Genomic DNA, 26,954 nt, shown 5'->3' on the forward strand with positions numbered 1-26,954 from the left:
GGGCAAAAGCATCACCGGAAAGTACTACAAAGACGTAGCACTGAAGAAACTTAAAAAGTATTATCAGAGACGACGCCCTGTCACTGGTTTTAAACATGTCCGTCTTCTACATGACAATGCCCTCGCTCATACCTCCGCAATAGTTACGGCGTTTTTGAAGAAAGAAAAAGTAACTGTTTTGCCTCACCCCCCGTATTCCCCAGACCTTGCCCCATGTGATTTCTTTTTGTTTCCGAAATTGAAATCATTCCTTGCTGGGCGGAAATACCAGTCCCGAAAGGCACTTGGATCTGCCATTCATCAGTACCTTATTACTGTGCCCAAATCAGCGTACCGTGACGCCTTCAAGAAGTGGATACATCGGCTGAAACTTTGCATTTCTAGCCACGGGGAGTACTTCGAGGGCATGAAATGAGCCCTTTTGGGCTAACTTGAAACTTGAAGTCTCCAGATAGAAATAAGCAATTCATTTCGAACATCCCTCGTACAACAGACTGCATATTTTTATTACATACTATTATTCAGAATATACTAGTTGTCAAATCTAAATTATTTTGTGCTTTTATTGACTACGAAAACGCTTTTAATACTGTTTTACGTGATGCCTTATGGGTCAAACGTGTTCAAATTGGAGTCAGTTGTAAGGTGATTAAAATGTTGAAATCCATTTATGAAAATGTTAAATCTTGTGTGAAACTGTCTTCAGATACGAATTTATCTGATCTTTTTGACGTAACACTAGGGTTACTTTTTGCTGATGATATTGCCTTGTTTACCACCAATCCCGCCAGTTTACAGGCCCAACTCGATAATGTTTATCAATATTCTGTTAAGTGGGGTCTCAGGATTAATGTGAAAAAAAACTAAAATTTGTATATTTGAAAAAAGGAAACAGGGTAATAACTTTGAATGGTATATTACCAATGAAAAGGTTGAAATTGTTGATAACTTTTGCTATCTGGGTGTTAATTTTACTTATACAAACAACATGAAAACTGCTGTTAAAGTTCTCTCTGATCAAGCCTTAAGAGCGTATAACAATAAAGAAATGTAAAGAAATTGAAAAGATTCATCTTAGGTTTTGTAAACATATTTTGGGAGTTCGTACCCAAACACCTAATTTAGCTGTTTATGGGGAACTTGGAAGATTTCCCCCTTTCCATAATTATGAAAAACCCAGAGTCACCAATGTATATAATTTTTAGCGAACAGAGAAATAGCACAAATAACATGACATGGTCTCATCAAATCAAACGGTTGTTGGATACCTTGGGTTATAGCGAACAATGGAATAATGTTAACTTAGACCCAAATGTAAATTTTCTTGCTTTGTTTAAACAAAGAATTAAGAGACCAGTATATCCAAGAATGGAATGCATCGATCAAAAATATTTCTAAACTTTACTATTATTGTAAATTTAAACCTCAGTTCTGTTTTGAAAGTTATCTTGATGTGATTTCCGTAAACAAATTAAGGAAGCAAAACACTTCATTTAGAGTTTGTTCTCATAATTTAGAAATTGAGTTTGGTAGATTTTTAGGTATTAATAGACAAGATCGCGTGTGTAATATGTGTACCAATAATGCAGTTGAATCAGAATATCATTTTTTACTATGTTGTCCCAGATATGCCATTATTCGTCAAAAATATTTTGGGCATGTATCATGGCCATCTATTTAAAAATTTGTCTCTTTTATGTCTTCAAAAAGAAAAAATATGTTGTTTAAAATTGCTAAATTCTTAAATGACGCTTTAGAAAAGAAGCCCTAGAACATATTTCTGCTTCTTAATTATATGATGTTAATTTATAAATGATTAGTGTATGTTATGATATGGTAGGTAATGTATTGATTAGTTATGTTGAATTATTTAAATCATAATATGTATTCGTTTTCTATCTTGGCCATATTTGTTTGTATGTTTTGTAAATGGCCAAAGGCATTATTATGTGCCGATTAACCAATAAATGAAATGAAATTTTTCCAGAGCAGTATTTTCTATTATAGATCTTGTCACCATATAATTCTATAAAAGTTTCGTTATGACTGCTTAAATAATGGGCTGGTAATGTTTCAATTGTAAGTTGTTGACGGCAGACTGTTTGTCAGCTGGTCAAATGTCAAACAAATTCTAAACTTTAACGGTCTTTTACCAAAGTAAATTAGTTACTCGCATTATTTTTGCAGCGACTTTAAAACAATGTCAGTTTGAGCTCTAGCAATTGAACAGCACACATAAATTCGCTTAATTTATTGTGCAACCGGTAATACTTATGGTGTTACACTTGAGTAGTAGTAGGAGTAGTAGGCGTAGTAGTAGTAATGATGATGATGATGATAATAATAATAATAACAGACAATCTATTGTAAAACAGACACTACGTTTTTCTCAATTCATTTATTTATTCAAAAAGACGCAATAATTGTGGTTTCACGATGCAGTCAATTTATTGTGCAGAAGACAACACTTTTTACAGTAAATATTTCATACTTAAAAAGATAAACCGTACAACAGACAATACGTGTGTCAGAATTCAATCAATTTCAATATTTTTTTCAGTAAACATTTCATATTCCAAAAATGTATAGTACAATAGACATGTGTCACAATTCAGTAAATTCTGTGTACAGCAGACAAAACTCGTGTTATCATACTTAAGTCAATTCAAAAACCGTTATTTTAAGTCAGTTATTTATATAATATTATAATGATGGAAATCTGACATAACTGTAAAACAATATATAATGATAAGTATTCTCGGCACAGCCCTAATTTATTTTCTAGTCAATGACATGTAAAAGTTTCAACACATAAGTGAGGGAGTTTATGATAATACAAAATAAAGAATTGTACATCAGAATATGCGATCATCATGATTAAATAATTATGCAGGTTTGTATAGCTTAACTGTTAAAATGACATTTGTCACAAACCATATTCCTTTATAGTGTAACAATACAAATACTTCTGCTTTAAACATCTAAATATGCATGTTTTAAGATTTAGAAGTTGACCACTAAAATACAGAGTATTACAATGTATGATGTTTACCGTTGCCACTACCACTTCTAATAACAAATTAATGTATGTGTGAACATATCATGCATTTGCTGATCATATCTTTAAAATATGCTCTTAACAAACATTCCAACACAACACCTATATGCAGTTATCTTGCCAATATCTATCAAATTACGGAATGAAATACACTAAGAAAAATATGTTGTTGGTAATGTATCAAAACTGCAGGAAGGGTAGATTTATGCAACAACATCGTTTTATATTTTGATATCTGAATCGAAAAAAGCAAATTTACAGATACCTTGCAACATTTATGGGAAAGTGAACTTGTCTAAAATATTTGTTATCATCTGCATTTTAAAAGTGATATGTGATACAATTACTCAGACATGAACTTCCGCAATTTTAACTCTTAAATGTCAAACGATATTGAAAGGAGAGTTGTTTCTCTCAAGACACTTTTGCGAGGATGAATAAAATGAACATTTACAAATTTTTGTTATGTAGTCATTACGTCATTTGACTTCCTTTTCTATTTTTTTGTCAATGTCATAGATACTTTCTAGATCAGGCAAAGAGTATATGAATATTTTCAAAATAGTAACTGAAAATGTAAGTAAAATCATACGATGTCTTAAATTTATCTTATTGACATCATTGTTTGAGATTTGCAATATAATTGTTTACACGTATGCCGATATATGAAGCAGGACACAAGGGAAGATTGTTTCTAGTTCTGACAACGTAAGTGATTCTATTCTTTTCCGTTATCGCAACAAGTACACAACTGTTTCTGTTGTTTTCAGTTTTTACACATCTTTGCCAGACTATTTTTAAGTAATAGGTATATGTCCGAACATTTTAGTTATTGTGACACAGGGTTGTGCCTAATTATTTTATAAAATAATTAATTAATTACAACTATTTTGGCAATCTTCTCATTTAAAAAATTACTATTAATTACTTGGTTTTGGGGACAAACAATAAATTAATTACAATTATTCAGGACAAGTAATTAATTATAATTAATCTTCATCAAATCCTGCCTTTAAATTTCTACTAGTATCTTTCGGCAAAATAAAATATTTCAATGCAGCCAAGTTTGTGGGGTGCCTAAGCAAACCAGACTAGTAATGTGTTTCCTACCAGCTGGCTTGCATATATGAAATGACTCTACTGTATTCACTCAGAAATCACTCTTCATGTATACAAAATAATTTTATATTGGTAAACAGTACTGGACACATTTTTGTTTCCTTGCTATTTTTTTCAATAGATTGAACAAAAGGCCAGAGCCAATAACTGTCATATACATTATTTTCATCAATTCAATACCTTCTAAAGTGTGGCAACCACAATTAAAGTTATTACAGACCGGAAATGCACCTTAAATGTATTTAAGTGATGACAGAATACAAAAGGTGTTGACACCTTGTTATTTACAGCACAATAGGTATAAACTATGACTACTTTACAGTATGAAATTTCACCTCAGCACTAATAGATGAAGCAAAATAATTAAGAATAATTAGATTTACATGTAATTGACAATAATTGGTCAATTTTGATCCATTTATTAATTAATTACAGATTTGTTAATTAATTATAATTAATTGAATTATAATTATAATTAGGCACAATCCTTTTGTGACAACTTTCTAACTGTTTTGAAGTAGTTCAATACAGTTTGGAGTTCTTCCAACAAGTCTGATAGTTTTTCTGGCTGTTCTGAGAACATGTGTGACTTTAATTCCCTCTTTTCGCCCGCAAAGTCCGAAACTTTTGCTTCAAGCTTTGAACTCGTGCTTGCTTCTATTTTTATTTTTAGCAACAAGTCCAAAACTTCTTCCAGTTCTGACAAAGGGTGCGAATGTATTGTTCTTAGTTCTCGCAACAAGTTCGAAATTGTTGATTGAATTTCTACCGAAGTGTTTGATTCTATTGTTGTCAGTATTCGCCATAAGCTGGAAACTTTTGTTTTCAATTCTGACAACGTATATGATTCTATTTGTGTCTGGAGTGGCAATATGCACTTAACTTTTTCCAGTTTGAGTTTTTTCAGTTTTGGCATTAATCCAGATAAATTTGCTTTGAGTTTCGATAACTCGCGTGAATCTATCATTTTCAGTTGTTGTAACAAGTACCCAGTTTTTTCTTTCAGTTTTGACAATGTTTGTAAATCTATTGCTTTTAGGTCTCGGTACAAGACTGAAAATGTTGATTCCATTTTTTGTGCCAACGTACTAAATTCCATTTCAATGAAGGTGCTTCTTGAAGTAGCCCTTAAACAAGATGTTTGACCAATAAGTATAGTGAGAAGTCTTTCAGAAAGTCTAGTTCCTAAAAGAATATTCACACATCTTGTTATATAACGTAAATGCTCACTAGATATAATCGGCCCGATTATCTTCCTTGACTTTTCAGCAAGAAGAGAATATCTTTCATCCGATCGAAGATTGTCACACGAAGTCTTAATATATTTCAATACTTTAGGGTTTAAAGCACGGTGTTCATTTGTTTCTTGCCATTCATTGCAATCTATACTTCTGTCAACAATTGAATTATCCAAATGAAGTTCATGTATATATCCAAATGTGTCATTTATGGCAGCCAACATTTGACAAAGCCATACGCCTGATGCATCGACATTGCTGATTGTAACAGACAATTTCAGCGGTCGTAAATTTATTTGCTTTCCGAGCAAATTATTTACCTGGCCTGTCAAAGGCAAGTTCTTTGACAATTCAGATAATCTATTTTGAGGTAAATTGCTAATAGTCAAAACAATATGTTGACAATGTTGTTGCAGCGCAACAATATCATTTTGCATAGTAATTTCTGAGTAGAACGAGGTAAGATTAAATAAACACCATAATTTGACATATTCTAGTATTTCGGCATCTACCATTGAGCCATCACATCTTTCATCAATCAGATCAATATCATTTACGATCAGTCTGACATTTTGATTTGAAGTAGCATCAGATATTGACATCAAGGTTGTTACTCTGATTTTTATATTTGATATTTCTAACAATTCAATTCCTGTTTGAGACACAGGAAATGTTATACAAATATCACTTAAGTCAGTGTTTTTTAACGTCAGCTCTTTAATGATAACTGGATCATTTGTTGTAATTATTTTGAGAAAGCCTAATCGTTCGCAGTCAGGTCGAGAGCTTTTATCACTTATTACTATTTCCACAAGTCGACGGTCAAAATCATGGGATACGTCAACAGATTTTTGAAGTGTTGTGTTATCAACAATTAATTCAAATTTTTTTCTCCTTGGTTTAATGCTATTTATTAGTCTGCATAAACCAACATCTGTCATTGTATCCATATATAGTTCTACAGAATGAAGACTGTGATTTCCGTTTCCAATTATAAAATATATTTTGCTGATATCTGTACCGGTTATGTCTATTTTACGTAGGTTTTGTAATGTTATTTTCATCGGAAAATAACTTACGGCTTCAACATCATCATTCCAAGTAAGGCATGTGATTTTAAAAATGATGCCATTCTCTGATTTTGGTACACTGTGTAATAGTTCTTTCAGGGCTTTATGCGTCATTCTTACACCGTGCAATTCTAAGATGTCAAGACCGTGCATTTGATCTAAGAGTTTTAAGGTATTGGTTTCAAAATCCATGGAACGGATAACGATCGAATGGAAATTTGCTCGCATGAAAAGTTCCATCACATTCCAGTTAATATGTTTTGATTTTGAAGTAAGACTTTGGTTATTTACTTCGACTTCAAACATGCTAATTACTGAGGTGTTAGCTAATATCTTGTAAACTACTTCTTGATTCATTTCGCCTAAAAACATCAAAATGCTCAACATTTCGTAAAACTGGTGGATCGTATCACAGAAATCACAAACTTCATTAATGACATTAATGTCTGCACCATTTATTGAAAGATACATAGCAGCAAAATAGTCTTGGAACGTTTTATGATTGAACGACAAGGACCTTATGTTGCTTATTTTAGAATCTTGAAACACAGTCTTCTGACTCAGAATTACAAGTTGCAGGCAAAGGTATACCTCTTCTTCCGTAAGTCCATACTGCGCTATTTCGGCCAGCTTGTAAACAAGCAAAGATCCACATTTCCTTCGAAACAACATATCAAAGGCAAACTTCGAAACTGATAAAAAAAGACTGCTATAACGGACTAATTTTGGAAATGAATTTAAACAAGATGATAATTCACAGGTAGAAGTATTTACTATGGCTATCATTTTCAAGAATTGTTGATTCTCACTATATTTCTCCTCTGCTTGAAGGACCATTAAGTTTATAATCGAACTGTAAATGGCCGTTTTTGACGTTTCAAGAACACCATTTTCAAACCAGATGCATATGAGAAGCTTAACCAGTAGCGGAATAAACTTCAAATATTCAATATTCTTTTCCTTCAGCTCATGTAGGAACAACGATATTCGGTCATTTATGTTACCTTTGGACAACTTCATCATTATACTTTCAATTAAAACCTGTGATCCTTTTTCTCCTATACCAATCAATTTTACCTCGGAATCCCTTTCCCTATATTTTGGTCTGAGAATTTCCGTTTTCCAAGGACGACTTGTTGTTATCTTGGCGTATTGGCCTGTTGTCGAACTCAGAGGTAAACCTTTTGACACAGCAGGATGTGTTGGAAGTGGAGACGGGGGCTGCCATTCATCTAATCCATCTAAAATAACTAGACAGTTTCCTGGTTTAGTTTCTATTATATTACTAAAACAAATGCTGTGACATTTCTCTCTAAACAACTGACATTTTATTATTTCTTCAATGGAACGTTCTTGGTACGTATCCCGTAGGGATACAAAAAATAGAAAATCAAATTTCTCGATTTCAATTTGGTCATCGGTATAAGTGTCACTACCGTCATTCTCACAAGAAACGGCACCAGTGCGTTGCTGTTCAGTTTTAGACATTGTTTCTGTGTCGTTTTGTCTTTTATCTTCTTCATCCATTTCTTCGTTTTCGCTTTCACCACTTCCACTACTTTCACCATAGATATCATAATAGCTTAGATCCTGTAGCATTTCATATTCGTCATCATCCTTGTCTTCGTTTTCTTCATGGGAATATCTTTCGTCATCAAACACTGCTGAAGTTTTGCAGGTCACATACTTACATTTGGATTTAGACCTGCACCATGCAGATATCAATTTTTTGCAAAACGTCGTTTTTCCTATTCCTGCATCTCCGGTTATGAAAATGTTGTTGAATTTATTCTTGCCGCTTTCGAATAAATCTTTAAGTTGGTCGATTGATTGATTCGGTCCCGGTCGAATTCTTTCTGCTTTTAGTGGAACATACACTTCCTCAACGTCTTCTTCATATTCTGATGAAAGTGGTGAGATGTCTACCTTTACATAATCTCGTCGATATAGGTCAACTAAATAGTTCTGTAGATCTGTAAAGACATTATATCTATATAATTTCAAAGTTACGAGTAAGTTTTAAGAGTTTTCCTAGGTTACAGATAACGATTAACGTCTCCCGATACTTGAAATTTGTCGCTGAAAAGAAGAATTAAATCACAGTACCAAGTGGCATACGAAGTAGCATATTTTAATTAGACAGGACTGTTACAATGATTTTTTTTTCGAAATACACGTTCAAACTTTTCCCTGATAACGACCAAAGCGCTGCATATACTTCATCATGTACTTTCATATTGTGTATTCTTCTAACGTATATTATACTATTATTAGGCTACATAAGTTCTGACTGGCATTTCTAGATATACAAACCTCTGAACAAAGTAATATCTCACTCACTTAACAAATCCTATATTGCAACACTTGATGCTTTTCATAGTACAGTTTTGAAATTCAACATACTTTTGGAACACCATGTTGTTTATGACAAGTGCTAATCACGATAAAATCAAACCAGAGTTGTCACAGGAGTGACGAATTATACCCCCACAATATGACCTTGTCACAAAACTAAGTCATTGCCAAAGTCGAACTTGCCTGACCTTTCCCCTACTGACCTCAAAATCAATAGGGGTCATCTGCTGGTCATGATCAACCTCCCTATGAAATGTCATGATCCTCGACCAAAGCGTACTTAAGTTATTGTACGGAAACGGTTTAAATGTTTCGGGTCACCATGACCTTTGACCTTTTGAACTCGGAATCAATAGGGGTCATCTGCTGATCATTACCAACCTCACTATTAAGTTTCGTGATCATAGGCCCAAACATTCTGAAGTTATTGTCCGAAAACCGTTTAAAATTTTCCGAGTCACTATGACCTTGACCTGTGACCTGTGTCTCTTTTTAAAAATAGGACGAGCTTGCAAATTGTACGGAAGAACATGAGTGCCACTTGCGTCTTTTTATTAACTCGAAATTTCGGTTTAAGTAAATCGAAATTTCGAGTTATAAGTCAAAATTTCGAGTTAGTAAAATTAAATTTTGAGTTAGTAACTCAGAATTTCGAGTTAATAAGTCGAAATTTCGAAGTACGTAAGTCTAAATTTTGAGATAATAACTCGAAATTTCGAGTTACTATCTTGCCCTTTTATCCGCAAAATTTGAACGTCTGTCCGTCTGTCAAAGGCCAAAAGTGAAATGGACACCATTTGACACTTCGAAGTGGAATAATCTATCTACACACCCATATATTGTACCGAACATGTAGAGACTTAGACATATACTACCATACATCAATGTATGACCTACCATAGCCTCTAGAGCTACTCCAGATTTCAAACTTTATCCAGGATATATACCTTCATTTACATGTATAGTATGTTCAGGTGGTAGAGGCTCGAACTACCCGAGGTACCCGGTCTTGTACTGTTCGCTATCCAGCCAGTACAATTTCAGTGAACACTACTTCAAAAATAAATGGTATTGCCCAAAATGAATGATTGACCAGTCAATTTTAGAAATTTAGCAGGCTAAAGGTTAAGTACTGTTTAGGATATGAATCAAGAGTCAATTAACTGAACTAATATAATTTTACATACAACTTATAAACAAATTCGGGAGTACTTGCTCTGGTCAAAACGTCATTGAGATCGAACTCGCAACATTTTGCTTACTTGACTCATAACTACACGTTCATTTCGGGTATGTCTCTATTTCATTGCCTTCTTTTTCTTCTCGTTCGCAACTACACTGTCAGACCAGTAGCCTCGATGAAACTTGTGGTTTGCCGCAGATCCTCAATGCCTCCATACAATGTCTAGTGGATTGAGGTATCTATCAGCCAAGTCGCAGCTTGCTCCTGGTCATGCCTTTTACATCTCTGAAGTATATGCTCCGCAGTCTGATCTTCCTCACCACACGGACAAGTTGGCGATGGTGCCAGTCTGTATTTATTGTACATGTGAGCATTGAGCTTGTTATGCCCTGAGCGAAGCCTGACCAGCATCACTTGTTCAGACCGATCAAGGAGATGAAAATCATCTTCGTCTATCCTTGGTCTCGTTAGTGCCTTGATAATGGTGACTTTCTCATTGTAGCTCACATGTTCTGTTGGTTGTTCTGAGCTCATAGCTTAGCCGGTTTGTCTGCCTCTTCATTGCCTGCAAGTCCACAATGGGATGGAATTCACTGAAGTGCTACTTTGCGGGCTATACTCAAGCTCTGCATTCTCCTGGCTGGCTGCGGAGCTTTATTGTTGATCAGAGCTTCCATGACAGACAATGCATCTGTGAGAAAGACGACTGAGGAGCTTTCTTCCGCCGAGTCTTCACGGCCTTCATGAGTGCTTCAGTCTCTGCCTTGTAATTGCTGCAGTGTTGTCCTGTGACTGCATGTAGTGAGTGTTTCTCTCTTGTCAGATGGGTATTGAATGAAAACTCCTGCTTCTCCATCTTTGCCGGCGCCTGTGACTGATCCGTCTGTATAGACATGAGTCCATGATTCCGGAGGATAGTCTTCATTGACCATAGCAAGTGTGAGTCTCTTCCCAATACCTTCATCCTCTTGCTTCCCGCGGTCAAGACAAGGAGCAGCAAGTCTCACAATTACTGAGGACAGATCATTTGCTGGTGGGTTTATAATGTCTTCACTATTTAGGGGAGTAGTTAGTATGTTCAGCTCAATATGGGTTCAAATTAGGTCGAAAACCTTCCAGACTTAAACATGGTTTAGGCACCTGGGGTCTTTCTCCAACATAAAAGCTAGGAAATCGCCATATGACTTATAATGTGTCGGTGCGACGTTAAACCCAACAAAATAAATAAATAAATAAACATGGTTTAAATAGTGATATTTTCTATGAGCAAACGCTGCCCGGTCATCTTAATTATATGACCCTGTAGGGCTACCCGACCGATACACCAGGTACCTAATCTTGGCCAGGACCTATATATCAACGTAAACTATTGTAATTAGTAACTCGAAATTTCGACTTAGTAACTCGAAATTTCGAGTTAATAAAACAACGCACCTGGCACTAATACTCTTCCGTACAATTGTATGAGGCTATATCAATTTACATACATCAGTTATCTTGAAAAACAAAGACAAATATCAAACAGGGAATGCCACGTACCAAAATCGCAGCCTCCCCAAAACGAAACCTACAACACGCAGACGTGTACACCACAAACACATACACATACACGTGCACACACACAAAGCCAACACACGAGGACAAAACGAACAAAGGAACACACACACATACACGCGCATACACACAAAGCCTACACAAGAGGACAAAACGAACAAACAAAGGAAGTTTGTTTTGTTATCAGCATTATTATGTTCTGAGAGTGTGACTAAATGGAAACAAGCACTTCTTGTACTTTTTAAAATACTGGCAAAATATCAAGTGTTACGTTTGAATATTTGCGAAGTGTATAATATCATCACTGTTATGCACGATATGAAAATATACTAGACATTCTCATGAACGAGTATATAAAGAATTACTTATATTTGTTCAACACGTTTACCTTTTTCTTCTGCAGTCAGTTCAACAGCTTCTTTATCCACATCACTTTCATCTACTGTTTGTATATTCTGAAAAAGTAACAGAACGATGACAATTCTGTCCGACAAATATCCTTTGAAAATGCTTCATAGAATAAAATTATAAAGTAAAAAGGGGCTAACTCAAAACAAATATATAATCTAACAAGTATGTCCCGACAATATGCACATATGCATTTTATAGTGATGATGTATACCAAGTTTCATTTAAAGATGAACCTTGTATTTTATAACAATAACGCCACAGTGTTATCAAACGAATTGTAAAACTACCATTGACAAAATATTCTTTTGCAACCCTATTTCGGCACCAAAAATTATTTGCTAGGATAGTCAATTTGCTATCTGAAGTAGATTCGTGGTCACGTGAGTATTTGCTTATCATAGATCTATATAAATACATTGCATATGCACTGCTATATACTTCTGTAAATTTTTGACCGAATGCAATTATATACGTTTTGCTGAAAAATATGCAAGCAACAGAACGTAATATTATGCAAAATAATGGAATACAGAAATCATTCCTGGTAAATAAAACAATAATCACTTATCAAGCGTGATTTGAATTTTTATGCTTCGGCAGTCTGCATCAAACATTTGGCTTTCGGCTGAAACACTGATAACTGTATAGGTAATGATCTGACTAAGAAAATATATTGCCACACGTATTTTTGTCAAGAAATAAGGAAGTAATTGTCATTTTTACCAGTTTTAGTGTTGTCTCTTTCATAAATATCGTGATTTCAAATTTTGTTTTGACCGTTGTTTAATGTTGTATTTTTGTTTCCATTAAGAAAACTCACAATAAATTTAATCTGTTGAATTTAAAGACTTTAAAAAGAACCGGGGGTTTTAATAACCGTTTATATATACTTGTCAATTGCATCAGCCGAGTAATTTGAATTTAAACTCGGATCAAATGTGCTTGGTCTCTTTTCAGTTCAGATGTCTTGCAGTAGAGGAAGTTGGATTTAAAAAAGTTTGATAATGTTTTCATTAAAAACTGATGTTAACTTCAGTAGTTATTTATCGATTTACTTGAAATAGCTGGGCAGATTAAGTCATTTTTTCAGGAAAATACTGCATTTGGTGATGCAAGCATGAAATTTGGCATGTGTACTCGTCTGAGCCTCCTTCTTTCAGAAAGCCCGTTAACCACTTGAAAATTCAATATGGCGGCCATTTTTTCAAGATGGCCGCCACAGGAAGTTGATTTTTGACTTGAACAGACCTTAACCGAGTTCTTTTTTGTCAATTATGAGGAAAAGATATCTTTTAAGATGTTTTGAGAGTGCAAAACCTATTTTGAGACACAAAAGATTGGTTTCAAAATCCAATATGGCGTCTTTTTTTCCAGATGGCCGCCGTTTTATGTGAAAGAACTAATTTGCCATTAATACTGACGTTCCTAGTTGAATCAATTTTAATGATATAGTCGAATAACTTATTTAGAGTGTTGAAGAACAGGTTTTGTATTGCCTGCGACTTTAGGAACTGAAGGCGGACTAAGACGTAGCTTTTCCGGTGGGACTGTGACGACGGCGGCGGTGGCGTCAACGTTAAGTTTGTATGTCAAGTCCTTATCTCACAAACTACTGTTTATTGGGTTGAAACTTCACACACGCCTTCATGGTTGATAGGCACTGTACAAAAAAAAACAAAGACAAATATCAAACAGGGAATGCCACGCACCAAAAACGCAGCCTCCCCAAAACAAAACCTACAGCACGCAGACGTGCACACCACCCGCACACACACACATACACGCGCACACACACAAAGCCAATACACCACAAACACACACACACATACACGCGCACACACAAAGCCAACACAGTGGGGAACGGCCAGTGGGGGAAGCCAAGTTCCATATTCTGACATGAATGTTAACAAAATTAATCCCCTTCAAATTAGAAATTTTAACGTTAAGTATGTGTGTCTCTACATGGAATATTATTCAATTATATCCCTTTATGCCCGTCACTGCTTGATTAGAACTTGTGGTCCAGCTTTATATAACGCAGACATTTTTAAAATTAGTGTATAAAGCAATCCACGTAGACACATTTATTTTTTTTTAAAACAGAACCTGCTTTGTGTCAAAACAATTCAGATCTACAGTACTTGTTTCCCCGGGAAGGCATGTCTCAAGTCTTTATATTTTGTCAAATAGTTGTCACATTTGCAGCTGTATAAATCTGTAAACGAGAGTCCGAAACGATTGCATTTACACCTAGAACAACATTGTTTTACATGCACATTTGGTCAGTTCATTACAGCTACTGGCAACTTGTGGATTGTTGTCCAGTGTATCTGCCAAAGGTCACATTGATTCTCCCATCCCCATTCAGCAGGATTTTCGACTTCCATTTGGCAAACAATGCATGTCCCCATATCCAACCAGCTTGGTATGCAGCACGCTTTGTGCATCTGGCAAGGACTGCTTATGTTGGGCCAAGAGCATCATATGAAGTCTGTTTTTGGGCAAACATGTCCAGTCTGAAGCCATAAATATCTGCTATAGAACTTGACCTCTCATACTTAAAGATGACAAGCTTTTCGCGAACCCCCTTGTCCTCTTTAGATATCACTGGCCGATATACACCTAAGTTCTTAAAGACATCTGTCACTTCCAAACAAACATGCCGAGTTTGTCAAACAGTCTTTTTACCTTTCCCCGGAAAACTGACACTACATCAAAACCTGTAAACGCACGAAAGAGAGCAATACATTTTGCTTTCTCATGGCCAATTGATTGAATGCCATTATTTATTGGAATCCATCTCATATTTGTTCCCTGTCCGAAGGCTACCCACAGTTGTTCAAGGCCAAGATCGTTCAGCTCAGAAAATACATAAATAGCTATGAATTGCGACGGCAACTAAATCTGTGTCTATATTATGACCCTCCACATCAGCATACATGCATAAACATCCGTATATCGAGTTCCTCATGACTGCATTGTGTCAGACCTTCAATACTGATTTTTCTGATTGCATACAGTCTTTTCCTCTCTTGTCAAAATTACAGTTATGTGTGTGCATTTCAACATGTCTGTCGGCCGAAAAATAAAAAGATCAGTTTTGTTATCATTATCCCCTAAGAGACTACACCAATAGGGTAGGATTTTCCCGTTGCTAGTTACCCTTCGACTAGCGCCATGACCTCATTTCGGTTTTGTAGTCATCGCTTTTCATGCATTTTCTGAGCTGGAAGGGCATGGCTTTGAACAGCTGTGGGTAGCCTTCAAACAGGGAACAAATTTGAATTGGATTCCCATACATGATGTCATTCAATCAATCGGCCACGTCAATCAGTTGTGTCAGGTTTTCGGGGAAAGGGTTAAAAGGCTGTTTGTAGAACTTGGAATGTTTGCCGGGAAGTGACCGATGTCTTTAAGAATGTAGGAGTATATCGGACAGTAATGACTAATGAGGACAAGATGGTTCTTAAAAAGTTTTTCATATTTATTGTGTCAGACTTGGCATGTCTGCCCAAACAGAGGTCATATAATGTTATTCCCCCAATTCAAGCAGCCTTTGCGAACACACAAAGCGTTCTGCATACCAAGCTGGTTGCATATGGGGACAGGCACTGTTTTGCCAAAAGGAAGTCGAGAATCCTGCTGAATGGGGATGGGAGGAACATGGTGACCTATGGCAGATACTCAGGACAACAATTGCAAATAGCTGTAAAGAACTGACCAAATGTGCATGTAAAAAAGAATGTTGTGGTAGGTGTAAATGCAATGGTTTTGGACTCCCGTGTGCAGATCTATACAGCTGCGACAACTGTTTGGCAAAAATATAAAGTCTTGAGACATGCCTTAGAGAGGAAACAAGTACGGTAGATCTGCATTGCTTCACCTATGACACAAAGCAGATCTTTTGTTTATCAAAATTGATGTGTCTACGTTTATTGCTACATACACTTTAATTTTAAAAATGTCTACCTTATATAAAGTTGCAATCAAGCAGTGACGACCATAAAGGGACATAATTAAAATATATTCCATGTAGAGACACAAAGACTTATCGTTACAATTTCTAATTTTAAAATGGGGGAGGGGGGGGGGTGTAATTTTGTTAACATTCATGTCAAAGTATGGAACTTGGCTTTGTACAGTGCCTAATGACCATGAAGGTATGTGTGAAGTTTCAACCCAATAAATATATAGTAGTTTCTGAGAAAAAAACTTAACGTTGAAAATTCTAATTTCAAAAGGGGGATACTTTTGTTAAAATGTCTGTCAGAGTTATAGAACTTGTCTTTGTACAACGCCTAATGATTACAAATCCATGTGTGAAGTTTCAGTCCAATGAACAGAGTAGTTTCTGAGAAAAAAACTTGGCATACAACCTTAACATTGACGTCACTGCCGCCGTCGTCATTGCCGTCGCCGTCGGAAAAGCTACGCCTTAGTCCGCCATCAGTTTTAAAAGTCGCAGGCGAGACAAAACTGGCCTTCAACACCCTAAATATGTTATTTGTCCATACAATTAAAATTGATTTAACTAGGAACGTCAGTGGTAATGGCAATTAGTTTTTTTACATGAAACGGCGGCCATCTGGAAAAAAAGACGCCATATTGGATTTTAAAACCAGTCTTTTGTGTATCAAAAACAGGTTTTGCACACGAAAATCAACTTAAGTGGTATTTGTTTCTCGAAATTGACAAAAATAAACTCTGTATAGGTCTGTTCAAGTCAAAAATCAACTTCCTGTGGCGGCCATCTTGAAAAATGGCCGCCATATTGAATTTTCAAGTGGCTAACGGACTTTTTGAAACAAGAGGGCCAAGATGGCCCTAGGTCGCTCATCTGAGAAACACACCATAACAGTGTAAACATGTTTGACCTAATGATTTCGTGGAAAAAAATATTCTGACCAATTATCATTAAAATTGGAGCAAAAAATCTTGAGTATAAATAAGTATTTTCTTTGATTTGACCTAGTGACCTAGTTTTTGACCCCAGACTACCCATATTAGAACTTGACCTAGATTTCATCAAGCCAACCATTCTGACCAAATTTTATGAAATCCAGTGTAAATGCAGTCCCTATTGCATACACAAGGTTTTTCCTTGATTTGACTTAGTGACCTAGTTTTTACACCCAGATGACCCATATTCAAACTTGACCTAGATTTCATCAAGGCTATCATTCTGACAAAATTTCATGAAGATCAGTTGAAAAATACAGCCTCTATCGCATACACAAGGTTTTTCTTGATTTGTCCTAGTGACCTACTTTTGACCCAGATGACCCATAATTGAACTTGACATAGATTACATCAAGGCGATCATTCTGACCAAATTTCATGAAGATTAATTGAAAAATACAGCCTCTATTACATACAGAAGGGTTTTCTTTGATTTGACCTAGTGACCTACTTTTTGAGTCCAATGACCCATAATCAAACTCATTTATCAAGGCAATCATTCTGAGGAAATTTCATAAATATCAATTGAAAAATACATACAGCCTCTATCGCATACATAAGGTTTTTCTTTAATTTGACCTAGTGACCTAGTTTTTGACCTCAGATTACCCAAATCCAAACTCGACCTAGATTTCATCAAGGCAATCATTCTGACTTAATTTCAGGAAGATCAATTAAAAAATATAGCCTCTATCGCATACACAAAGTTTTTCTTAGATTTGACCTAGTGACCTACTTTTTGACCCCAGATGACCCATATTCAAACTTGACCTATACTTCATAATTGCGATCATTCTGACCAAATGTCATAAAGATCAATTGAAAAATCCAGCCTCTATGGCATACACAAGGTTTTTCCTTGATTTGACCTAGTGACCTAGTTTTTGAACAGAGATGACCCATCTTCGAACTTGGCCTAGATTTCATCAAGGCAATCATTCTGACCAATATTCATGAAGATCAATTGAAAAATACAGCCTCTACCGCATACACAATGTTTTTCTTTGATTTGACCGAGTGACCTAGTTTTTGACCCGAGATGACCCATTTTCAAACTCGGCCTAGATTTCATCAAGGTTATCATTCTGACCAAATATTCATGAAGATTAACTGAAAAATACAGCCTCTATCGCATACACAAGGTTTTTCTTTGATTTGACCTAGTGATCTAGTTTTTGACCCGAGATGATCAATTTTCAAACTCGGCCTAGATTTCATCAAGGTTATCATTCTAACCAATATTCATGAAGATTAATTGAAAAATACAGCCTCTATCGCATACACAAGGTTTTTCTTTGATTTGACCTAGTGACCTAGTTTTTGACCTCAGATTACCCATATTCAAACTCGACCTAGATTTCATCAAGGCAATCATTCTGACTTAACTTCAGGAAGTTCAATTAAAAAATATAGCCTCTATCGCATACACAAGGTTTTTCTTAGATTTGACCTAGTGACCTACTTTTTGATCCCAGATGACCCATATTCAAACTTGACCTATATTTTATCAATGCAATCATTCTGACCAAATGTCATAAAGATCAATTGAAAAATACAGCCTCTATGGCATACACAAGGTTTTTCTTTGATTTGACCTAGTGACCTAGTTTTTGACCCCAGATGACCCATTTTCAAACTCGGCCTAGATTTCATCAAGGCAATCATTCTGACCAATATTCATGAAGATCAATTGAAAAATACAGCCTCTACCGCATACACAATGTTTTTCTTTGATTTGACCGAGTGACCTAGTTTTTGACCCGAGATGACCCATTTTCGAACTCGGCTTAGATTTCATCAAGGTTATCATTCTGACCAAATATTCATGAAGATTAACTGAAAAATACAGCCTCTATCGCATACACAAGGTTTTTCTTTGACTTGACCTAGTGACCTAGTTTTTGACCCGAGATGACCCATTTTCGAACTCGGCCTAGATTTCATCAAGGTTATCATTCTGACCAATATTCATGAAGATCAATTGAAAAATACAGCCTCTATCGCATACATAAGGTTTTTCTTTGACTTGACCTAGTGACCTAGTTTTTGACCCGAGATGGCCCATTTTCGAACTCGGCCTAGATTTCATCAAGGTTATCATTCTGACCAATATTCATGAAGATCAATTGAAAAATACAGCCTCTATCGCATACCGAATGTTTTTCTTTGATTTGACCTAGTGACCTAGTTTTTAACCCGAGATGACCCATTTTCGAACTCGGCCTAGATTTTATCGAGGCAATCATTCTGACCAATATTCATGAAGATCAATTGAAAAATACAGCCTCTATTGCATACACAAGGTTTTTCTTTGATTTGACCTAGTGACCTAGTTTTTGAACCGAGATGACCCTTTTTTCGAACTTGGCCTAGATTTCATCAAGGTTATCATTCTGACCAAAATCCATGAAGATTAATTGAAAAATACAGCCTCTATCGCATACACAAGGTTTTTCTTTGATTTGACCTAGTGACCTAGTTTTTGAACCCAGATGACCCATTTTCAAACTCGGCCTAGATTTCATCAAGGTAATCATTCTGACTAAATTTAATGAAGATCAGTTGAAAAATACAGCCTTAATCGCATACACAAGCTAAATGTTGACAGACAGACGACAGACCACAGACGACGGACGCCGGACATCGAGCGATCAGAAAAACTCACCTGAGCTAAAAAGTAGGCTCAGACGAGTAAACATGCCAAATTTCATGCTTGCATCACGAAATGCAGTATTGTTTCAGTTATCTGCCCAGCTAAAACACAAATAATGGGAAATTACAAGTCCTCATGCACTCTTAAAGTAGAACAGCCGTTTTAGCTTGTTTTGCTTTTGTCGGAGCAATTTAAGAGATTAAGCCGTATCCGTTTCAAAGTGACTTTAATATTGTGTGTAGTTAAATTATTATCATACTAGTACGAGTATATGGCTATAAGCAATACAATTATAAACAAGAGGACCATGATGGTCCTGAATCGCTCACCTGTTCCCACATGACCCAGTTTTGAGTATGACGTCGTATTTTCTATTATTTGACATAGTGACCTAGTTTTTGAGCTCATGTAACCCAGTTTTGAACTTGACCTAGATATCATCAATATAAAAATTCTGACCAATTTTCATGAAGATCCGTGGAAAAATATTGCCTCTAGAGAGGTCAAAAGATTTTTCTAATTTTAGACCTACTGACCTAGTTTTTGACCGCAGTTGACCCAATTTCAAAATTGACCTAGATATCATCAAGATGAACATTCAGACCAACTTTCATACAGATCCCATGAAAAGTATGGCCTCTACAGAGGTCACAAGGCTTTTTATTATTTGACCTACTGACCTAGTTTTTAAAGGCACGTGACCCAGTTTCAAACTTGACCTAGATATCTTCAAGTTGAACATTCTGACCAATTTTCATGAAGATCCATTTAAGGGTATGGCCTCTAGAGAGGTCACAAGGTTTTTCTATTTTAAGACCTACTGACCTAGTTTTTGATCGCAGTTGACCCAGTTTCAAACATTCAGACCAACTTTCATACAGATCCCATGAAAAATATGACCTCTAGAGAGGTCACAAGGTTTTTACATTATTTGACCTACTGACCTACTTTTTGACGACACATGACCCACTTTCAAACTTGACCTAGATATCATCAAGATGAACATTCTGACCAATTTTTATGAAGATCCATTCACAAGTATGGCCTCTAGAGAGGTCACAAGGTTTTTCTATTTTTAGACCTACTGACCTAGTTTTTGACCGCACGTGACCCAGTTTCGAACTTGACCTAGATATCATCAAGATGAACATTCAGACCAACTTTCATACAGATCCCATGAAAAATATGGCCTTTAGAGAGGTCACAAGGTTTTTCTATTATTTGACCTACTGACCTAGTTTTTGATGGCACGTGACCCAGTTTCGAACTTGACCTAGATATCATCAAGGTGAACATTCTGACTAAATTTCATAAAGATCCCGTGAAGAATGTGACCTCTAGAATGGTCACAAGCAAAAGTTTACGCACGGACGCATGGACGGACGGACGACGGACGATGGACACTGCGCGATCACAAAAGCTCAACTTGTCACAAAGTGACAGGTGAGCTAAAAAAACATTTATCAGATTAATAATTTATAATAATTTAACCAACTATAAAAGTTATATCTATTTTTAAATACTTTTACACCATACACTGTACAGGATCAATCATAGAGTACTGTAAAAAGTGTTTAACTTTAAGGCAAATATTTAATTTCATTAATACCTTGTCATCCATTCGTTTATCTTGTTCACGCAGTTTTTTGTCAAAGTGTGCATCAATGTCTTCATGAACCTGTTTCTCTTTCACTTCAATGATGTGAATAACTTCATCTGTTTTTTTCTCAATATGTTTTATTCCATCCTGGGCAGCACTCAATGCCTCTCTCCGCATTTCGGATACATCTTCTTCGCTGATATATATCTGGTTTCTTTTAAGCTAAAATAATCGCAATATTTTTGAAAGAAAGACTATGTTTTAGGTTATGGATTATTATTTCTTTTTTCAACCGCGATGATATGGAAAATGGGTTCTGTCGTCAGCGTGTTTATCTATTTTCATGTTTTAAGGCGTACAGTACTTTCTAATATATCAACGAATTCATATGATTCGTTAAGGTAGCTATATATGTTCTTCGGGCTACCCTATTCGGATGGTTACGGTCGCTGACTTCCAATCACTTGCCCCTCATAGAAATGGGTTCGAGAGCACACTTAAAGTTTAGAATTTTTCATGTAAGGCTGATGGTTCTATCCAGTGGCCGCCCATGCATAAAACAATCCTCAGAGAGGCTGTTAGGTTCTTTTTCCATCATCAAAAGCTATAAAAGTTGCCATATAACCTACATTGTATCGGTGTGACTCTACCCCCTCCTTCCGCCCAAAACAAATGCACGGTAATTTAGCTGGAAGTAATGACGCAACACTGAATAACGAAGAATATGTTAATACAGATAAAATGTGACAATAAAAGTGTTTACAGGTTAAATAATTAAAAAAAATATCACTTTGAGACCTATGCATACAGTATCTTTAATCACTGGCAAATAACTCATAAAGTCTGTATTGTAAAAAGTAAAGCACATCATTGTAAAAAGTAAAGTGATTTGATCTAATTAGTAAAACTTACCTTTGTCAGATTAACAACGGCATTTTTGGCAGCTTCTTCATTTATCAGTTCTTTTTTATCTTGAAGAACAAGTATCATCTGATCTACATACCAACATAACTTTTCATCGTCAACTTCAAAGGACGTAGAGTGCATGATATCATTACGAATACCTCGTGCCTTAAAAAAGTATGTGCGCCATGAGATGGTTACTTAGATACAGTATCATTTGATTTATTGCGCTTTTTATATCTTTAATTACACCTTTTCTAATCCTGCCTGTGACCTTTACTACCGAAACAGTGGATGAAACACAATAATTAAATGTTATATCCCATAATGTAATATTCCAACAACAGTGACTGTACGTTTAAAATCAAACCACAAATGATTAAATCATTTTACTGTTTTTCGTAAGTATTGTGTATAAAAATAAAAGTTTAGATCACTTTTACTGGTATGACTTTTTCATTATCATGATTAATTAGTTAGTTATTAGTTATTATTACTAGTTATAGTTATTAGTTATTAACTTATGTTGAGGTAAATATGTGTTTTTACGCAGTCCGAGGTCAATATCATTCTTACAGGTCCGTAAAAACACACATTGACCTCAACATAAGTCTATAATTGCAATATTATATGCCCTACTCTAATGCATTCATCTGACTGGTCCATACTTCATAACAAAGTGATATTACAGAGTCATTATCACCTTTGCAGGTTAAAATCGCTTTTTGCGGACCCGCGCGTGCACACATTTCGACCAATCAAATGAGCGCATTTGAGAATGGTATATAATGTTTGCAGATATTGTTTGTCAATAAAACCAAAGTATCGTTTTTTCACTATTAATACATACTAAATCCTAACAGATCAATAATTTTGTGACATATCAGTTATTGATATAACCAAAAACTTCACAAATTTCATTTATTTGTAAAATAAGTTTTGGTTATTGAATAACTTAAAAGAAATCACTTTTTTATTTCATGTTTCTGTTTTTGCAAATTTCTTGTTAATGTGCTTAATCAAACTATCTACCTTACTTTATAGGTCTACCCATATAGATTTTCCTTACCTTTGACATATTATCCGGACAATCAAGATGGTTTCGGATCTCAATGTTATTCAGCATAATGGAAAGAAGTCCCGAGGCGTCCGTTTCAACAGCTGTATGTTTATCGGAATAGCCGGTAGTACCAAGAAAACATTTAGCCATTGCCCAATGATCCCCGAACCATCTTGCTGGATCTGTGTTGGCCCAGATGGGGTTTCTTTCGTCGTGAGCAAGACCAATAAGATCATAGAACCTGCTGCAGAAGTTGTTAGGACATTTTCTTCGACCACTTGGATTGTTGCAAAAACATTTAGACCCGAATTTTTGTATACATCGGCTTCTTGGATGGTCTGGTAGTAGATTTTCCAAAGTGCATTCGCTGCAACTTTTGGCAACACATCCTGTGCCTTTTATGTAACTGTAGAGAAGATCTGTGTGGTGTTGTTTTGCTATTCGGTCAACAAAACTATGGATGCCATGTTTTAGGTACTTCAAACTGAGTGCCGACCTCACCCAGTTCTTGTAGAGAGGGTCCTCAAGATCAGACATGTCTGCTGTTAAAAAATGTCCAAAATAATTAGCATTTAATGTAATTAATAAAATAATATCGTAGAACTTGGAATTAGTAGAACTCTCCACAATATATTACCTCTAACAAATGTTGCATTATATTAACAAAAAATAAATAAAAAAAGAAAGCTGTACGCAATAAATGGCATCTTACAGATAGTCAATTACACGTATAAAGCATTTCGTGACATTTTTCATATTTCGTATATTCAGACAGAAATTTATCTAAATGAATACAAAGACCCACTACATCGTGTAAGATCCTTATAACTAGTGTATGTTTGATTGATTTTGTAAAAAAATTAAAGTTGAGTATTTCTATTTGTTTGAACATTATTTCTACTGTAGTTTTACAAATTTGACGGTTATCGGGATATTTTTAAACTGTCTAGTTTCTAAATTCATTTATTTCCCTACTGTCTTGGTTGCACAACGTATATTATATAAGGCAAAAGAAGGAAATAATAAATTTTCAAACTAGCATTTCTAATGAATATCGGCTATATATATGTTAATGCAAATCTTTAAAATATATTTGTTAATGCAAATCTTTAAACAGTCACTTTCAGCAAAATATGTTTAAAATATCGATTCTTTATCTAAATTTTAAAACGCTGCCATTGAAAATCTAATCTTTATTAAGCCTTACGAGAAATCCATTGTTTGACAAAAATCTGATTAACCACCGTTATATGTAACAAAAACAAAAACAACAACAACAACAACAAAAAAAGTTAGATACACAAATTAAAAATTAGTACTATAAAATGAAATCAGTTACATATAGATACCAATAAATTATAAATATTTTTCTCAAGAGACACCCGCTTAAAAAATAAATAATAACTTGAAACGACAATCAAGGACCGGAGTAAATTTGAAAACCAAATCTAAAATATAGTGCATCAACATGGCGAACTCACTTGTTTCTACCGTCTTTGCACTCTGATAGAACAGTCCTTCACTTCCACGTCTCCAGTACCTCTTTCAGTGCAGGAATCCATCGGTCCCCGCCCGGTGTACTAAAGTAGATGAATTACAAATATCTTACTCTAATATAATTCACATCTTGTTACAATTTTAAACTACTTACAGAGTTAAAGTTATGCTATATTTTCCTATTCCTTTCATGATTATCGAGTGGACCTGGTAGATGTTTAAATTTTTCTTACTCCCTGCTTCGTTTTTTAGTGTCTGTCTACATTCTAAACTGCATTGGGGTCACCTGTGTAAAGCATGACCCTACTTAGAACAGTCACTTTCCAATGCGCCCCTAGATATTCCCTATTATAATGAACCTTTATATAGCGTGTTCCTGTCTAAACTGGTCTGCGGAAACTACAAAAGTAATGCACTTTACCATTTACGGTCAATAATGTACTAAAGAAAGCACTACAGCATCTTTCCGTTTTCCAATAAATGTGAATAGTTCAATTCGTAAAAGGGTAATGCGGTGTTACATCCGCTTCCAGAAATGTGTACATCAAATTAGCTAAATATTATGGGTTTTTTTTCTGTTTGTTTTCATTGGGACAGTGTGTATCTCTGATAATATTTTAAAATTAGTATTTTGCAATGAACTTAAACAAAGATCTTTGAGCTTTCAGGTTTTTCCAAAATGTTTGCTATTATTAGCTGGTTTTACCGAATACACTTACCATAAATAGAAAACTAGAACATTTTTATAAATAGATGCCAAATCCAATTACCTTATAACCATATATAGAACTTTGACCTCCCAAAATTAAACAGTTCAAATAACGGATTTAATCAAATAACGCACGCCTTTTATCTTAATATGCAGTTTTTAAAATATTTTTTTTTGTAATTAATAAATCTAAAACTTTCATCACATAGGTGCCAGACACTGGTTAGTCCAAATAATTGTACTCGAGAGTTGAATATCGTTATATTATTTTGACTTGTCGATATCCGCCTCCGAGTACAAACCAGAAAAGGTAAAGAATGTGGTAGCACTGTCCTCTTCTTTGCGTAAGTAACACCCAATGGAATCCGTTGGCGGGAATTATGTTATAATAATGCAACGGATAAAAAAAAGAAATACATACATAGAAAGCCTGTAATTTTTCCTTTTCAATGATGTATATATTACCGAGATTTCTTGAGAAAAATTCAAACTATGGCAGTTAAAAAATTGCCAAGGTTTAACACGAGTGTACTACATATTGGAAAATGGCCGATCACCGGTAAAGGACGGATTACACCAAACCGGAAATGACTACTCAGTGTTACATGTGAAGTAGTCCAAAATGTAGTTCCATGCTATGGATGAAATCTGGTATAATGAGTGACATGAGGAGGTGACAGTTAAATTTTTGGCTTATGTTTATTGCTTATAGTACTGAGAATAGATCTAGACCATTTTCATTGTAAATTTCTTGGAATAAGTTTTATTCTTTGCGAAAAATGTCTACCTACGCGTAACTGCTAAACGGCTGTTTTCATGGGGGCATTTTTAGAGGGTGATGTTTCTCAGAACAGATTATTTTTCTTATATTCAACATAACATGTCAATATTTTTCTATTTTTGATAAGAAGACATGTTATACTAAATGACCATATATGGTTTTCATATTATTGAAATGCTCTAAAGTGCTGAAAATGAGGTCTGAATGTTTTGTTATTAATATGAAATAAATAAGGACTTGAATTGGTAGAGTGTAACCTAAACACATTACTACACGAAGCGTTTTCATTGGTCACGCCTCCGACCGCCATTACATGAAGACGATTGAAACGTTAGAGGTTTAAATTTTTTACAACAGAAATTCTTGATAAATATGTCCTGTTCTTATGTTTTTTATTTATTATTTATGATTTAAAACAACAGGTAAGCAGTTAGGGCTAAAGAAAAATCGTAATTTCAATTGACCACAGTTTCCACCACAGTTTTGATTGTTTCTGGTTGAGACCTCTAGGTAGACAACGTAAAATATCAAAATGTAAAATCGGTCTGCCCGAGGTCTCATTATTTAGACTAGACACTGGTATGCAAATTAGTTGAATTATACCCATCAAAATACATATCTTATACATTGATTATTAACAAATACCTTACTCACCTACATTAAATCAAGCAATATCCTTTACTCTTACAGTGTCACATATCTATATTTGCCATTTATACGTTCAATAAAATATGGCGGACAAAACTGTCTCTACCCTGTTTCAAGTGTCCTAGTGCGCATGCCGGTCGCTAATGTAATATGATA

At 35.2% G+C, this 26,954-nt stretch overlaps 1 protein-coding gene across 4 annotated transcripts; it reads right to left on the minus strand.

Moving 5' to 3' along the window:
- Window positions 1-2,383: 2,383 nt before the first annotated feature.
- LOC123556485 (uncharacterized) lies at window positions 2,384-26,954 on the minus strand. 4 transcript variants are annotated; one of them, XM_053525584.1, is made up of 7 exons: window positions 26,805-26,954; window positions 24,645-24,743; window positions 23,173-23,705; window positions 22,113-22,271; window positions 21,210-21,422; window positions 11,966-12,032; window positions 2,384-8,458 (listed from the first exon to the last, which is right to left on the minus strand). In XM_053525584.1, exons 3-7 carry the CDS (start codon window positions 23,698-23,700, stop codon window positions 4,653-4,655), a joined length of 4,773 nt encoding a protein of 1,590 aa, XP_053381559.1. In that variant the 5' UTR covers window positions 23,701-23,705; window positions 24,645-24,743; window positions 26,805-26,954; the 3' UTR covers window positions 2,384-4,652. The 4 variants fall into 4 exon arrangements, with proteins under 4 accessions (XP_053381559.1, XP_053381561.1, XP_053381563.1 ...); XM_053525586.1 differs by having other exon boundaries at window positions 26,809-26,948; XM_053525588.1 differs by lacking the exon at window positions 26,805-26,954 and adding an exon at window positions 25,791-26,568.

This window comes from Mercenaria mercenaria, chromosome 15 (assembly GCF_021730395.1).
Source record: "Mercenaria mercenaria strain notata chromosome 15, MADL_Memer_1, whole genome shotgun sequence".
NCBI classification, from domain to species: domain Eukaryota; kingdom Metazoa; phylum Mollusca; class Bivalvia; order Venerida; family Veneridae; genus Mercenaria; species Mercenaria mercenaria.

Excerpts from the sequence above, each read along its gene's own strand:
- LOC123556485 (XM_053525584.1), bottom strand. The coding sequence starts at position 23,700 with ATGTCTGATCTTGAGGACCCTCTCTACAAGAACTGGGTGAGGTCGGCA. Across the intron at positions 22,272-23,172 it reads GTCCGGATAATATGTCAAAG|GCACGAGGTATTCGTAATGA; the intron begins GTAAGGAAAATC and ends TACTTTTTTAAG. Across the intron at positions 12,033-21,209 it reads ATAAACGAATGGATGACAAG|AATATACAAACAGTAGATGA; the intron begins GTATTAATGAAA and ends TTACTTTTTCAG.